Source organism: Lineus longissimus, chromosome 4, assembly GCF_910592395.1.
Source record: "Lineus longissimus chromosome 4, tnLinLong1.2, whole genome shotgun sequence".
NCBI classification, from domain to species: Eukaryota; Metazoa; Nemertea; class Pilidiophora; order Heteronemertea; family Lineidae; genus Lineus; species Lineus longissimus.
Window position 1 is genome coordinate 20449509 of NC_088311.1, and position 18186 is coordinate 20467694.

Below are 18186 nucleotides of genomic sequence, written 5' to 3' on the forward strand. Positions count from 1 at the left end.
AACAAAAAATCTTTATTTTGGAGCTCACTTTTTAATCCAATTCTTTTCAAGTTAAGATATTTGTCACGGAGACTGGAGAAAAAGGGACATGAGCAGAGGAAATGCATTTCGTCTTCAATCTCCTTATTTCCCTGAATAGAACAGTGAGAGCACCAGCGTTCGTCCCTTGGTATGATGGGACGACAGTGACGACCCTTTTCAATGCATGCATGTAATTACCGGTAACAGCTTTTGACTGTCGGTGTCTGGTATTCTAAATCAGGTTGTAAAGTGTGTGTAGTGAAGAGTAAGTGCATCCTGACTCTGATGCATTTGCATCACTATATTGGGCTTTTTGGGTGAGTCACTTTCAAAACCTTGGGCGGCAAGGTGAAAGTAGTGCAGTGGTCATTGTAAATCATGTACCCCTTGGGTAACTAAGACAAATTTCAGTTCCATCAACTATAATTGATATTAGTATTTGACGGCATTGGATGGCCATGCTTGTCAGCCCTCACAAATCGTGTTGGCGAGCACATTAACCCTTTACCTACTGAGCCACTACCCACCTGGGACACTGAGGCATTTTTGGCATTTTTTAAACGTTTTAGTAATAATTTTATTAGTTTTTTGGGTGGTTTTCTATCGAAAAAACACCTATTGATTATTGAGGGCAACTATCAGACCTTTCAAAAAAAAAATTGTTTACATGACCTTTTGACCTAATTTAAAGGTCATGTGATCCAAGATGGCTGCCGAAAAAAGAAATCTCCTTATTTTAGGTGTATAAAGTCCTCAACACTCAAACAAAAAATTGCACATGTACAAAACAATTACATACTCTAGAATATGGTATTTTCTCATGAAAGTTAACGATTTAGGACATTAACATTACATTTTTCAGAATTTGTGGGCCATTTGTGTGAATCAGGAATTAGGAATTTCAGAAATTTTTTGTCTAACTCCGTAAAAGAACAAAAAACAATGTATTCATTCAAAACTGTGTTACTCTTTATTTGAACTAATACAACTGGTGCATAAACTGAATACAAAGCCTTATTTTATTTCATCTTAGCTGGTTTTGAGTTGACCCCTTGATTCCCCCCCCCCCCCCCCCCCATCTGCACATCAGGCCTCCATCCAGGATCCAATGCCAAAGTGTTTCATCCAATGCCGAAGTCTTTTCAGGAGGATTTCAGAAGAAATGACTACGAGCAATTCAAGAAAGGAGAGCTCTTTATCAGTATTCATCTAGATTGCTTTACAACTCGGCATAATCAACCTTTGTGTGAGAAATGCCTCGTCGTTTTGCTCGCCATTGTGTACTTCTAGTTCCACCAGCCGCCGAATGCATGTACTGGCAGCACTGATCATAAGTTGTTAGCAGATGGCGAAACTATGCATTCACTTTTAGAACGCAATAGTATTCCGCGAAGATGACGTCACTGCAGCTGCTGCCCTCTATTTCCCCATCGCTGAATTACAGGCAATGTCGGACAAACATGCGGTTTCGTAATGGATTCAGGCTTTCTAACTAGGGCAGTTAGATTCAATCTGGCACATGTCCGAGTGTTGGAAATACTACATAATTGTTCTGAATATTTCTCTCTCCGACTCTATGGTATCATTCATGCTAAAAACAATGCAGGGTCAAAGATAATTGACTTTGAAATAAGCTCAAATGCGTAGAAATAAGTGTCGATGTCCGACTGTCACGTGACTAAAACGTCATCAATATCTTATGCAAATGACCTTGTGAGCTATAAATAGTAACTTCGCGGAATGCTATTGCAGATAAAGGCCAGTTTATACTCGCTCGCCGACCCACAGTTTCGCTTTGGTAGGCGAGTAGTCCGCGCACTCCGCCGACTTGAGCGGACCAATCGTCCGACTAAAAACGCAATGCGCTTTCGTCCAGGCAGTGACGGATCCGGCTAGCGTGTTTCGGACGCGTTTTTGTTATGCTTCATTTCATACTATACGTAAAAGTTTCCATTTCATTTTTTTGCCTCTAGGGTCAGTGATCTCTCAGGTATTTCCACCTCTCTCATGTCTTTCCAGTGTCTTTCATCAAAATGGTGACCAATGGATACCCAGCTCATGATTCCTGTACTCGGACAGAGAGCTATTGTAGAGGTTTGGATATTTCCGAACCTCTTCGATCAAACGTTCATCTTCAGTAGTAGAAAAGGGTTGGTTCTTCCTCGAAGACATGGCGATAAATGTAGACTTCGACAAGTTAACCTGAATGGAGGCGTCATGCGGAAAAAGTTAAATTTGAGTTATGTTTTATACGTATTGCGCACACGTTGTCCAGGTGCAAAGCGCACTGCGAGTTGTCCGCTTTTGTCCGTGTTGTGCATGTCACATTTCACTTGTTACGCAAGGGTCTCCGGCGAGAGAGCGGCGACCAAATGAAAATGTCCGTTCCGCATGTGGATCGGCGAGCGAGTATAAACTGGCCTTTAGACGCGTACCCGGTACGCATGACGCGTTCTGAGATAGCAAATTAGTCCGTACGGGGTACGCTCTACGTAGGCAAAGGGTTAACAGGCAAAGTATGTATTATGCAGGTCTTCAACCATTTAATTGTATAATACAAACGGTGGTTTATACTCCCTATGAATAATGTTTTAATGTAGCTATATTCAACATAATTTATTCTCCAATTACATGTAGTATACTTCATTTTCAAATGTAGAATCATGCAGGTTTGCTCTTTGTTTCTCTTCGTGTGTGTAGGGTCAGCTTCTGGCGGTATTTTTGGCTATTAGATAGAAAGATCATTATACCGATCACTATCGCATTTAAAGAAAAAAGGTTACGCAAGCCACTTCTCCAGTGAAAAAAGTATAACTAGCATTGCACAAGGTACTTGAAGGTAAGTTTGTGCTCTCTACTGTGAGGCAGATCCTGTTGTTTAGACACTTGTCAGAATTTCTACCAACTCAGTTGTGACGATTTGTTTTGTGTTTTCATCCAGTTGAGGCTAACCTAAGCCTTCCCTCATCACAGCGGTGTATTTCGTTATACGGAAATAGCTCAGTGTCCTGATGATCTGAGCGTTCAACTTCCAAAATGATATCATAAGTGCTGATAATTGAAGAAACAGGAGGTAGGCGTAGCATTTTCACAGCCCACAAAGATAGACTTTTCGGGAACTGCTGCATGCATGGAGATAGGAGCGATGTACATGTAGCTGTAAATTAGTGATGATATTCGTACTATTTTTATGCGCCTCAACATTTATAATGCAAAATTAATTTTTGCTCTGTGCTTTGGAGGACAGTTAGTCATATGGGCAATCATGGTATTGTCAACTCCAAAATGTTCCATACTGAACTTCCAGCAGTATTGCTGACGCGCGGTGTCTGTTAAGCTTAGCCACTGTTCAATGCATGTCTACAGATACTCGACAACTAGGCTTCGGATACCAAATTTCATCCAATTTGACAAGAACTAAAACGTTCCACATACATATATATCTCTGGGTATTTTTGGATAGCTAAGACCATTCATAATGATATCTGGCAAAATTTTCTTCAAAAGCTTTATTAAATGTTGACCTTGCAGCAAGTTTTTACCAGCTGGTAAAGCACGGGTTTATGCCTGTTTCGCCTATTCCTGTTTCGCCTACAAAATTCCCGTTTCGCCTATTCCTGATTCGCCTATTCCTGTTCCGCCTATTCCTGTTCCGCCTATTCCTTTTTCGCCTATTTCCTGTTTGGCCTATTTCCTGTTTGGCCTATTTCCTGTTTGGCCTATTCCTGTTTCGCCTACTTTCCAGTACCCCTACAATAAATCGACTCTCCCACGGGGAACCTTAGGGATGCATGTCCATTTTATGGGGAAAATGTGAGGGGACAATTGGATGATGTTAACGATGTGATGACAATTTGACGAATCAAATGCCATCAACTTTGTTAACAAACCATGCCATGACCGTTTTGAAAGAGTCACCTTGAAAGCGGGGACAGTCCGGGACTTATTTGACCATATGACCATAGGACCATACTGACACACAGTAAAAACTAATAGATTAAGTAGAGTAAAGCAGTCGTTTATTTTATGAAAACTGAATTCATGAGTTTTTGATAAAAATACATAATATTGTACATTCTCATAATTATTTGATCAAAATCAGCTGTAAAACCCATGTCATAATATACATGTAGGTACAGCACATATAAAGTCAAACAAGGTGGAAAATACATATCATGATATTATGTCAGACGAGGTAACTGATGGCATCAACGTAACTCATTATGTCCCTCTCTCCATTGACGTATTGTTTTTTGAGGCGTAACATGCGTTCGTCAATGCGTACATATGTGGCTCTCCTCGGGTTTGGTCGGTCAGTAAGGGGCGGTTCATATTCCTACGTCTGTGGGGAGGTTAGCAATACATTTGAATAGGCGAAACAGGAATAGGCTAAACAGGAATTAGGCGAAACAGGAATAGGCTAAACAGGAATTAGGCGAAACAGGAATTAGGCGAAACAGGAATAGGCGAAACAGGAATAGGCGAAACAGGAATAGGCTCAACAGGAATTAGGCGAAACAGGAATAGGCGAAACAGGAATTAGGCGAAACAGGAATTAGGCGAAACAGGAATTAGGCGAAACAGGAATAGGCGAAACAGGAATAGGCGGAACAGGAATAGGCGAAACAGGAATACACCAAAGCACGCTCCTGTTCATTGTCATGTGTATTGTACCAGCTGGTAAAATCACGCTCCTGTACATGCAATTGTCATGTGTATTGTACAATGCAAGTAGAAATTCTGCATGCATTGTAGTACAATACACATGACAATGTACAGGAGCTTGCTGCAAAGTCAACATTTGATAAACTTTTGAAGAAAAGTTTGCAGGTGTTCATTTCTGGTTCGTAGTTCATCCTTGAGCTTCCAATATGACTTGGTTACGAGACAATACCACCAATGAATATTCATACATACATACATGAATATTCATTGGTGGTATTGTCTCGTAACCCAGAAGTATTAAGGTAGCAGGAAGGGTTGGGCGTTTGTGGTTTCTGAGTCTGAGGGGGTTGGTGTCTGTTGACTGTGCTTTAAGAGAGACTAGGCATGGCGCCAGTCTCTCTTAAAGCACAGTCAACAGGCATTTGGTCTCAGTATTTGGGTTTTGATTGCCATGACTGTACCCCTGTAAAAGTCAGAGGAGGAGAAGTTTGGAATGATGAAAGCATTGAAGAAGAAGAAATGTTATTATTGAGGAAAGCAAAATTTATTATGAGACTAGAAGGCAGTGTCCTGACTTGATTATTTTGAAAATGGCGGTCTGAACACATTAAAAGGTGGAACATGGCATTTTATCGACTTTGAAGTGTTCCGCAGTTAAAGGGAGACTATAGGCAGCAGCTAGGTAGGCAAGATAAAGTCATACAAATTTGCCAATAGGGGTCAGTCATATCTCTAGGCATGGCGCCAGTCTCTCTTAAAGCACAGTCAACAGGCATTTGGTCTTAGTATTTGGGTAAGTACAGAATCAAGGCAGCTCAGAGAGCAATGATTGAACGATGCTGTGGACAAGTCCAAGGATACTGCATCAGTCACGACCAACTTCTCATCAGAAAGCGTCACCACCAGCATATTCAATGTTCAGTTCCAACCTGTACCAGTCCAATGCACGCCTGTCATGGTCAGCAGTGGTCAGCTTAGCGCGATATGGAACATTCTTCCGAAACTCAAGCGAGGGAAGTCTGCTCATTAGCCTATCTCGCGCACTGCTCCTTCTTGTCAAACATCGTAGTGAAATCGTGGTACAGTGGGGCGTCCTCGAGGATTAGAGCTGGTCGGACAGACGTGAGGTGGAATGTGGGCGGCTGCACTTCTTCGTTGATGTGCGATGGCAGATAGCACAGTTGTTGCGTTGCATGACAGCTGAAAGTGAATGTGATATCATAGAACTGAGGCGTTTGCAATGATATTATAGGTGAAGTAGAAGGAAGGAGTGAAATGGGCCATCTTCCAGTGACTAATATACAGAGTAAGGGCACTGGGTGTTGTTAGATTCAGCATTGAATGTATTCCTCGTACAAGCGTGAATAGTGTGGACATACAGTGAGAGGTGAGCGACCCCTATTGACTACTTCTTGTAACTTTATCTTGGATATTATATTAGTATTGAACTTCTAGCCATGGAATATGAAGAAATTGAAGTTGTAGGCATGGAATATGAAAAATTATTCAACGGTGAAAGACATTATTCCACGAGGCTTTGCCGTGATCGCAAAGGACGCGACGTGATTGGTTCACATGCTAATGAGGTATGATAATGATAATTACCTCTATAATGCTACTTGGATAGCGACTGTGTCGTTGACTGCAACAGTGGTCAATGTCAATGTGTGCCTGTAATGTCAATGAAGTATGATGAGGTGATGACGATAGTGCAATTATTAAATATTGGCAAGATATCATACTGCAACATAGGTCTTGTTTTTGACAGATGACTGTGCGACATTCCCATTGGGTCTTGTTAGAGTCAGCGCTGCATGTATTCCTTGTACAAGCTTGAATAGTTGTGACGGACTTTGAGGGGTGAGAGACCCCTATCGGCTACTTCGTCTAACTTTATCTTGCCTACCTAGCTGCTAGCAATTGTGCCCCTTTATCAAGACTGAAACCCACTGTGCGGGGCTAAGAAATTACCTTTATAATCCTAGTTGGATAACCACTGTGTAGATGATTTGAAGAGTGCTCTGTGGATGTGTGCCTGTAATGTCAATGAAAGTATGATGAGGTGATGACGATAGTGGAATGACGAAATATTGGAAAGAGATCTATTCCTAGAAGAACATATGTCCTGTTTTGACTAGGTGGCGCATTTTAGAATCAGCAGTGAGCACTGTGTGTAACATGGTGGAGGCAGCGGAGATAATAACTGTGTCGAAAGTATTGTTATAGGGCCTTCCCTAGGCCCATGGGGTTAAATTTACAATCCACGATTGAAAAGACGTAGTTTGATCGCATTCAACTATAAATACATTGAACAGTCGTGTTCCTTTAGTCAACCGATGACCTTTTGTTGGGCCATGATCGGGGATTGTAAACTGTAAATGTATTATGGACTGGGAGACGGGGGAAACACAAGTGAAACTGAAATGGACCAAAACAAGTGATTTTGGGGCTTTGGTTTAGACGCATGCCCCACATGGGCCATGCGGGATTATACGGTTCATGTGAACTTGTTGACATCTACATGATCTGGTGCTGTTATTGGTCATGGTACATGGTAGGCCTAATCATCATGGCTATATGTTTCAGGAAAAGCTCGGAGTAAAATGAACTGCCGATGAATAATGATGTTGTTCATGTTTACCATGTTTACTAGTACATAGCCATAGGGTATGCACTGGCCAGTGCACTTTCTGCACGTCGTCATGGTCACTCATGTACGTGATACCTTGCATATTTTGTTTTTTGAATGCGCATGCTTTTTGGGCAAAATCACTTGTACCAACACTAATGAATAATGTCTTCTTATCCCTATGACTCCATACACAGTGAGGGCATTGTCCCATTCCCATCAAATGGTAACTTATTGTACCGTATTAGGGTGGAAGTTGGGGAGGAGATACCTACCGTTGCACGCCTGTCATAATCAGTAGTGATGAGCTTAGCGCGATATGGAACATTCTTCAGGAACTCAAGCGAGGGAAGTCTGCTCATTAGCATATCTCGCGCACTGCTCCTTCTTGTCAAACATCGAAGTGAAATCGTATTGGAAAACGTCTGGCTTTGCGCCAGACGTTGAGACTAATAAGTGAAGAACTAATAGGTAAAGAACTTCTACTTGCGCGAGACTGCTCTGATAAAATTATCATTGCAGAGACTACGGTGACGTACACATATATTTTTTACAATCAAAAATGCCCTCAAAAGACGAAATGGAATGATTATTTTATTGATTTTTCCTACTATATGACTTCCAATTATCACTTTATACAAATAGATCGGCGTTAGGTCGCATGCTTTTCTTTCCTGGTGACACTATAAAGCAAAATAGTTGCAACCCCGTAAATGCGCTATAAGTCCAATAATAAGTGACGGTGACCCGTTATAAATGTTTCGCCAGCTTCGCTTTTTTGCCGCTACGCGGCGCGTTGGGCCCTTGCGTCAAGTCATATTGGAAGCTCAAGGATGAACTACGAACCAGAAATGAACACCTGCATGCGGGTAATAATTCTACCAGCAAATCTTCTATATCATAAAGCCCTTTGTAGTGCATCTATTCACCCTTGATGCCGATAAAAACAGACGTACTATTCACTTGTCGCGCCCGCCAAATTAAGTTGTCAACATTGCAAAACTCGGCGGGTCCAAGAATCTAGAGCATTTCCTGAAAGATAAAAATCATATTTACATTGGGCGTAATTTGCAAAAATATGTCAAAAATGCAAAACCAGAAGACAATAAATGGGGCAATCCATTTTCCCTCTGGCGATTCTCAAGAGAGACGAGTTTACAAAAGTATGAATGTTATGTGCAATATATTAATTTGATGAACCAATTACATGAGTTGAGCAATCGTACGTTGGTATGCTGGTGGCATCCCCTAGCCTGTCACGGTCATATTCTCATCAAACTATAATAAATACTGCCAGCCCACCATTCATATTCACCATGGTTTGCAGTGAGAAGATATCGTGTTTGCCATCGCCCGTCCGAGCTTCACTAGACCATGCGCTGTGTCAAGCCATGGATCCGAAAGTGCCCTATGTGAAGATCGAAAACGTTTACGTGTATGGAGAAGAGCCATATGCAAGCTTAGACAAGTCGGAAGAATCAGGAGGCTGGTCGCTGTCTCACACCAATTGGTAAATTGATGGCGCGCTCTATGTTCTCAATCGTAGGCCCCTACACTGCCGTCCGAAGAGAAATATGGACCCTACACCATGATTGATCTATTCAACCTACCAAGAGTAACCACGCTCGAAGTGCATCGAATCATGGACATCATCGACAGTGGCTACACACATCTTGAAGAGTTAGACACGACCAAGTATTGGACACTCCAGGATGAAGACCTCTATCCAAAACCAAACTGTGATCTACATAAGAGCATAATTGAATCGGCCAAGTTTCAGTGTACAGAAGACCTACCAACCTGAAATTTACTCCTGCATGGGTGTTATAATTCTACCAGCAAACATTCTACACAATGGATGGAAGCATGATCGTGTTCGTCTAGTGAGATAGAAGAGACAGCTTCAACATCACCTTGATAGAGGTTGCCTCCGATGCCTGGTTCCTGTTACAGACATGCAGAAGTCGATTCATCGTAGCACCCAAAGAGCCAACCTAGTATCTGCTTCACAAAGACCATCTTCCAAAGTTCCTGTGAAGGGCTTCTCTTCCCACAAAAACCCGCTGAATAAAGCGCCCTCTTTTATCCATTTGAGAACTATTTTTTGAATTTCCCGCCTCGAACTTTTTTGAGACGAATCCTGAATTTCCCGCCTAAATCATGGATCCACCACATTGGAGCTCGGAAACAACATACTATACTACTTATGGTCATCTAGAACGATACTGATTATGCTTCAATAACAAATGCCATCATCGTTTTTTTGATGGGCTAGGGCTAGAACATTCACGAAGATGCTCAATTTTTCCTTGCCTTAAATATTTTTAATTTTTAGTATTAGTAATGATAAAGACAGGCCTTCCACTAACGAAAGGTGAGCTAGTTGGAATAATACTATACATTTAGTATTGTAATACCATTGTGAAACTAATGTATAACAATGATTCTTGGTCAGCTGGGGACCTTACTGTCCTGGCTGGGCAATCAACTTTTCCCCCTTTTTGCCTCAGTGTTTCTATCCGGCTTTTGTTCAAGCGAGATATTAATCCTTTTTGGCTCACTGTAGGGGAGTCTATACAATACCACTGGGTCCGTCGTCCGTCGTCGTCGTCGTCGTCTGTATATCCTGTTTCAAAAACAGGTAGCACGTTTTTTAACCGCTAGAGCTATGAACTTGAAACTTTGTAAACAGGACCCCCCCCCCCGGGTCAGGTGACCTCCGACACTGAATTTCGATCCGATCTGATTTTTTACTAGTCCACCAGGGGGCAAAAGTGGAAACCTTAAAAGTGTGATATCACTCTAATGGGTGACTCGTTTTCGATTAACATTTTATGGTAGGTTCTCCTAGCGAGGATACGTCACATATCATACGGGTTTTGGATTTGACCAAATTTTAAAGGTCACAGAGGTCAAATGGCGCAAATTGGCCGTTTGAGTGTAACTATGGAGCGTTTCTTAACTGCTAAAGCTATGAACTTTGGTACACATGACTCCTACGTCATGTTACCTCTGACACCGAATTTCGGTCAAATCTGATTCTCGACTTGGCCACCAGGGGGCCAAAACTGAAAAAGTGTGACTTGTTTTCGATGATATTTTTATGGTAGATAGTCCAAGCAAGGATACATCACAAAGTCATACCGACTTTGATTTGACCTATATACTATACATGTAGCATCAGGATGAATTCCTAACCACCAAATATCTATACGGTGAGCACAATGGCCCCTGGCCGTTTCATTTCTGTCAATATAATTTTTTAATTTGAACAAAATGCATTTGAAAATGCAATAGACATTAGACATTTTTACACATAATCAACCATGAATTGGAAGTGGTGAGTCCAAATATCATGAAATTTGGTGGATAGACTGTTGTTTGTATGGCTAATATCCTTAGCCTATCCTTAACTCAAGAAGAGTTGGTGTTCACTGTTGGCCAGTTTGCATCTGAACCCTTCACATATCATACCTCTTTAAACTTTAAACTTCGTGTACTCTTTGTTTGCAGGTAATTTTTAGGTTGACCAGACTAGGGAGCCTCCGGCATTGTATGTGACTTGAGTGATCCATCCAGTCATTAATATGCTCATCACCATCGCCAGATTCGGAACTAGGCTGTTCACCAAGTATCTCCTAGTGACTAATGTCGCATTCTCGTGTGGGTTCTCGAATGCTGGTGATTTAATTGTGCAGGGCATGCAGATTCATGAAGACAAGAAATCACAAAAGAAACTGCACTCCAACAAGTGGGTGGACTGGGAGCGCACAGGTAAGCTCAACATTTCGGGAGGAAAAATCTAGGTTGGTTATTAAATGTAAATTATGGCAATGTGGCATGTAATGCGAGAAGAATTCATTCATTGTCATCAACTTAGGAATTTGGTACGCCTACAGCTTGTCTCTCCTCTTCTCGAGAGATCATCGGTTTTGGAAAACAGTTTTGGGTGTTTCATAATAATGTATACATGTACTTGTTTACTTTCGGCACAGTATTAGTGCTGTCCTCGTCTTAAGAGGGAATAGTTGATCATCTGGCATGCCTGGTTCGTGCAATCAGTCTCATAATCCACTTAAAAGCAGCCTCTGTTTAGACTTTTTGAAATTGATTTTGCAACTCTCTCTAACTTTGAAATTGTGTTGGTTCCCAACATAAGATTGAAAAAAACCAAATTTTGAAAGTATTTTTCACATATTGGCCCAAAAGGGCAGTGACATTCATTTATGAAGTAGACTTTTAGCTATGGCCGGGTATATATATAAGAGAGTATTCAACTGCATTAAACCTTTGTCTGCTTGCCTTCTAGGGAACGTGTTCAAGGTTGGTGCTCTCTTGGGTGTTTTCCAGCACTACTGGTATGTCCTACTAGATACTAAACTACCAGGAACTGCAGGCAAGACAATGCTGAAGAAAATTATAGCCGACCAACTGGTAGCATCGCCTGTAAGCTCGGCCATATTTGTGATTGGTAAGTACATGTTATACCAACTTTTTCCCCCGAATCCTTTCTCTCTGATCACATCATGCAGTTGCAGACCATAATAATGCAGTGTTTCTATTGTGCTGTAGGTATTTCTTTGATGGAGCACGAAACCTGTCAGGAGGCAATGAAAGGATTTAAGGAAAAATTTCCTGTTATCTATTTGGTAAGTGAGGAATAGTTTGAAACATCTGTAATTTTCATAAGGGAATTATCAGGGGACTCTCCGTCATGTTGTCCTATCAGAAGTGTTTTGAAAGGCGTACGCCGTTCGTTAACCTTTGAACTTTGTAATTGAACTTGACAGTTCCAATTGCCTAAATACGAACTGTATTATATGAATTTCAACATGCCGTTACAAATACTATTTATACATACCAATTTTCAGCAAGTTCGCATGCATAATAACAGCACTATGGCAACTGCATTTTTCCTGGACCACGAGTAATTTCGAACGGCGTACCCCTATAAAATGCAATGGGCAAAGTAAACCCACTCTCCAAAGCAGACATGATATCAAGCTTATTCTTTTTCCTAGTACAGGGCCCCTTTCTACAGGGCAATATTCTGGTCGTTTGCTACTGATAGGCCTACAGTTGAAATTGAGCTGATCCACTGTATTTGTCAATGTGACCCAAACCAGAAAAATGAGTCACTTGGGGCAAATTTGGAGAAGTGAGTTACATATATCAGCAGAAAGCTTAGATTCCACAGACTTTAAAATCACACCAAAGGGTTTATTATAGCGTTTTGACAAATCATAATTGGGGTCGCAAGCCATCTTTGCCTCAATCTTTTTCGAGAAAAATGGAGGAGATGGACGAAGGCGAGGCATCAACATGAAAAGGCCAGAAACAAATTTGGTACTGCGTATCCACTTTAGTAGATAGATATATATATTGATGTGTGCATATTTATGATCACTAAAGCTAAGATTAATTGAATGAAAAAAATGTTGGGAGATTTTGGTGCACAATGCCTTTGAGGGCCTGCAGCACGAAATCATCATGTGCCCCGCGCAAGTGACCTTTTTTGTGGTGTCGGGTCACCTCAAGTTTTATCATGACTGTATAAATAGCAATGTGATAATTTGAAAATTGCAGACTGACTGGAGCTTCTGGCCTGTCGTTCAAGGAATCAACTTCAGATACGTTCAAGATAGATACAGGGTAATGTACGTCAATGCGGCAACTTTAGTTTGGACAGTTTTCCTGTCTTATGTCCAATTTGTGGTAAGTAAATCTCATCTTAAGATGTTTGTGTATCTCTCAAGTCAAGACAAGGGTTGGATGTTGCTATTTATTCGTTTTTCTTCTGCAATGTTTTTTTTTAAAATGGGTAAAAACCACTCTTATTTTCTGGCTAGTAGAAAAGACAAAATTAATGATTGTTTTGGCAGTGAAACAGTTAAACAAGGTCGAGAATGGTTTTTACTCGATTTTCTTAACATCGTCTTCTTACTTACAGGATGAAAAGCATCTAGCAGCCAGGCATGAAAACGATATGGTGTGTGTAAAAACTCAAGGACCAACCCAAAAAATAAAAACATTCACTGAGTAATTTGGATTATGTCGATAAGAACACTTGTTGGGCTCTTTACACCCATGTTCAACACTAGTGATACTCAACTGAGTGTACAAAGAATGCATTTAGTATCTTTCGTAACAAATAATGTCAGTGTTGTTTTGAAGTGTTTTGGAGCGTTGCCCGAGGATAATATTTAGTGCTGAATCTGACATTACCCATCTTGACCCTCAAGCGACCTGGACTTCGTTACACAGGTGTGGTAATAACAGACCGATTAACTCTGTGTATATTAACTCTGTGTATATCAGCCACCTGAAAGATGTGTTAATAATAATAGCCCATCTAATAGCCCATCTGCTCCTGCCTATTATCCCCCTCAGGCTCATCACTATGCGCCTCGTCGTTGTGAAATGTCACATATCCTGTCATTTTGCCGCTTGGCACAGCTGCAGAAAGTCCGGATCGAGTTCCGCTGGTTGCGACTTTTCGTAGACTTACCGTTTGGCAGTTACTCCACTATGAACACTGGTCCTCCGTATGCTGTCGAAAGCTGTCACCATGGTGAAAGTAGAATTTACCATGCTCCCATGGTAAATATTTCTCACCGTCCCATTTCACCATGGTGAAGTGCTGTCAATTTAGCATGGGTGAATTGTGGATTTACCATGGTGAAATTGAGACCAATTTTTCGTAAGGGATGCTATATGTATAAACATCATTTTTTGTGTTGACCTCATATCCTAATGTCGATCATGGACAAGCCTCTGAGCGTCCAATTTCTCATCAGATTGACCTACGACCAATGTGATGGAGTCTACCAAGAGGACCTATCTGATCGCACTGGCATTGTTCAGAATCGGATCAGTCACCCATGTGACATGACATGAGTCGATATCAAGGATGACCGAAAAGAGTCATGGGACAGGAAGCCAAGAATGTGACACAAAGGTTGTGGTCTGCCCGCAAATGCACCCCTTGAAATACTTCCCTGAGTGCATATTCATGTATATAAAGGACATAATGCATATTTTTTTGGCGAAAGATTTCCAAGAATGAAAAACCATAACAACTTTGTATAATTGATCAGAATTCATTATAAGAACAAAATAGCATTAAAGAAGGACTATAGGCCGGAGCAGTGGGGTTAAATTGGCCATCTTCGGGTGACTAATATTCAATTAAAAATGCTCTCAAAAGACGAAAAGGAACGATTATTTATTAACATTTCCTGTCAACTATTCTCAAAACTTACTAAAAGTGGAATAGACGGGAAAGTTTTCAAAGTCATAAAAAATATGTATGAAAATGCAAAATCTTGTGTTAGGTTAAACGAAAAGGACTCGGATTATTTTTTCTGTAACGTGGGAATACGCCAGGGTGAAAATCTGGGCCCTTTTTTATTCGCCATATTCCTAAATGACATGGAGGACTTTTTCAAATAAACGAGTTAAGGCGCTTTCTTAAACTTTTCCTAATCCTCTATGCTGATGACAATGTTCTGTTTGCGGAGACACCAGAAGGACTTCAGAAGGCTCCAGACTGCCTAGGCGAATATTGTGACATCTGGAAGCTCAAAGTGAATACGGACAAAACAAAAATAATGATATTTTCAAGTAACAACAGGAAGAAAAAGAATCCACCGTTGTTTAAATTCAACGGAGACACCATTGGAATTGTTGACTCATACACTTATCTTGAAATAAAATTCTTTAAAAACGGAAAATTCTACAAAGCCAGAAAACGAGCGAGTGATCAAGCCCAAAAAGCAATGTTCGCCTTATTGAAGAAGTGTCGCACACACAACCTACCAATTGATTTGCAATTACATGTACAGCCATTTGATACCGCAGTTATACCTGTTCTTCTCTATGGTTCTGAAATATGGGGCTACGAGGATAACAAAATAATAGAAACCATACAACTAAAATTCTTTAAATATATACTCGGACTTAAAAAAAGCACTCCCTCTGCCATTGTCTGCGGTGAACTAGGTCGCATGCCTGTGGAAATTTTAATTAAACAGGATGATAAACTACTGGGCTAAAATACTTAGTAGTGAGGACAATAAAATTAATAAAATTCTTTATTGGCCAGAGACCTCTATTAAAACCTGTGTACATTACATGTACATTGTTGTGCATAAGTTTTGGTAAAAAAAGTACATACACATTGGACCAATCAATCTGCACAAAATGTTATATGTGTCAAGAAGAACCCTTTGCCAATAGCATAATAAAGTTTAAAAACATTCCAATACCGATTGCCTGAGAAAAAGAGATTTCCGTACACCATATCCATCAAAACGTCACTGGCGCATTGATATGGCCCTGTCAAAGTACAAGTTCTAAACTGACCAGTGAGACCACATTTTCTTAAATATATTATCAAAAAGCATATTTCTGTGATGGCCTGACTCTGTAGATTAAGAATCAACAACAGATTGAGAATTAATTCCACTTTGGTCTATCCCAGCCATGTATTTACCACAACTTGACATTTTGATAAGCTCTATGTGACTTCCGGTCGTGGATGAATACATGTCTCTGCCCTATTGTATAATGTTTAACCTACATGAACAAAGACAATACGAATGGCCTTGGCTTACATATATCAAGGATACCCTCAACAGGTGTGGAATGGGCAACTTATGGCAAGGACAAAACGCTCAAAATAGAAAGTGGTTATCACGGGCAATCAAATTACGACTGAGTGACCAATTTCAACAAGGATGGCGCAACACGATTGACACCTCAGGTGGATTAGTGAATTACATTTTAATAAAAGAAGACTTTGGGTTTGAAAAGTATTTAGACATTTTACCTCAAAAACTCTGCAAAACATGAGAAAATTCAGAACTAACAACCACAAATTACCGATTGAAGCGGAACGATATGAAGGTACGCCGAGGGCAGAAAGGAAATGCACAAAATGTAACAGCGATGTCATAGGTGACGCGTATCATTATCTAATGCAATGTTCCTTCTACGAAAATTCCAGAAGACAATATCTTCCAAGAAAATACTATGTTCGTCCAAATGTTATTAAATATAGAGAACTCTTGAATTAAGGAATTGAACCCGAGGCGGAGGACCTTGGTTGAGTTACCAAGACACTCGAGGGTGGAGCTAAAATACAGTCCAAACCCGAGCCGACAGGCGAGGGTTTGGACGAAATTTTAGCTCCACCCGAGAGTGTCTTGGTAACTCAACCAAGGTCCGAAGCCGAGGGTTCAATTTCTATTCTAAAATACCTCAAACTTAAAAAGATAGGCCACGAAATAACTTGAATATGTGCGAATTTGGCAAATTCCATCCATCGCCTGCCCGGAGCGCCGGTAGCGCCGTTGTTTACATTATGTTACGGCAGCCCGTATAGGAAGTCCGGATCGGCTCGCTCAAGTGACGCTAAAATCCGCGCAAATGGGCTATTTGGAGCGTTTTTCTCAGCTAATATGTGTAGTGCTCATTAAAAAACTTAGGGTGGTTGATGCTTCCTTGGCTGATTTGTGTTTGAAGCAGTGTTTTGAGAGCCTCAAACTTCTGAAGTGAGCTGTGTGCATGGTTCCACATTTTAGTGCAACCCGAGGGAACTTTGGTAGAGCATCTTGGTTGCGTGTCCAAAACACTCCACTCTCAGAACGAGGCTTATGCATTTTCCATTTAAAAGTTGACTTTACGGTACCAAGGTATTTTAGAATTCAAAAGAAAAACGTCTACTAATGCAAGTAGCTAAATTTATAGGCGAAATTCTTGTCTACTAGTATATATATACTTCATGTATAATCATTTATCCGCTCTTGAACTAGTCTTATCATTTTGTACTGCTCTGTTCGAACTATCATGTAACAATATTGTATAACCTCCTCATACTATGTATATAGTCTTGGAGAATAAAGTTGAATTGAATTGAAAAAGAGTCTACTAAGTGACTATTTGATCAAAAATTATTTAAATGCATTCTGACAGCAACTTCCGATACTGAATCAAAGGCTCTATAATGTTGCCTTACCTGTTTTCTCATACATGGCGGTACTCCGCTTCCTTTTCCATGAAAATAAGACGTTGAGCAGCCAGACCTGACCCCTTTTCACAAAACTTGAATGCACTTACTTTGGTTCTCACCGCCTCATGTAATGTCAGACACTATTAACAAAGTCCACTAGAAATGTTTTAGAAAGAACCAACAGATATGACAGAGAAAATAAGTGCATATATATTACCAAGCTGACAGCTGCCCAATTATCTTCCTACCGACAGCCGTTTCCATCAACAATTTGCATTGATTTACAAACTAAAGAATACTCTGTCCAGTCCCACTGATCATGCTGATGACCCTGGGGCGAAGACTACAGTTAGTGAGGTGGGTGACAAGTTGGCAATGTGCTGCCAGAAGCTCAGGAACATTTTTTTCATGATATCCTGGGTTACTTCAAAAGTACAACAACGCTAGCAATGATGTACCCGTCCTACTATCAGAGTGACTTAAATTCCAACGGTGCGGAGCACGTTCAGGTGGTGGGGGGAGGGGTGCAAAGATTTTCCCATGCCAGGCCATGTGCATGCTACATGTATAAGAAATAACAAACATTGCATTTTTCTAATACAAAATAATACAAAATACAAATCATATCAAAAACGTTCAATGAAACAAGAGAAAACAAACTTGGGCGTGAGATTTACCTGACCAGAAGGATAATACCCCTGCTTTGCCACGCGCAGCCGGGTGTAGCACCACACTCAATGCTGATCTCTAATAATGATTTTGCAGTCCTGCTGGAAGCCATTTTTGTATAAAAAATCAATCTTACACGAGTTGTCCCTTTAAAGGACACCCCCCTAATCCAAAGAACAACTACAATACC

The 18186-nt window shown here is 40.7% G+C and overlaps 1 protein-coding gene across 2 annotated transcripts; it reads left to right on the forward strand.

Annotated features, from left to right (window-relative positions):
- Positions 1–2699: 2699 nt before the first annotated feature.
- Positions 2700–16390, forward strand: LOC135486349 (mpv17-like protein 2). 2 transcript variants are annotated; one of them, XM_064769070.1, is made up of 6 exons: positions 2700–2860; positions 10829–11089; positions 11625–11786; positions 11888–11964; positions 12902–13030; positions 13266–16390. In XM_064769070.1, exons 2-6 carry the CDS (start codon positions 10903–10905, stop codon positions 13356–13358), a joined length of 648 nt encoding a protein of 215 aa, XP_064625140.1. In that variant the 5' UTR covers positions 2700–2860; positions 10829–10902; the 3' UTR covers positions 13359–16390. The 2 variants fall into 2 exon arrangements, with proteins under 2 accessions (XP_064625140.1, XP_064625141.1); XM_064769071.1 differs by lacking the exon at positions 2700–2860 and having other exon boundaries at positions 10797–11089.
- Positions 16391–18186: the final 1796 nt, after the last annotated feature.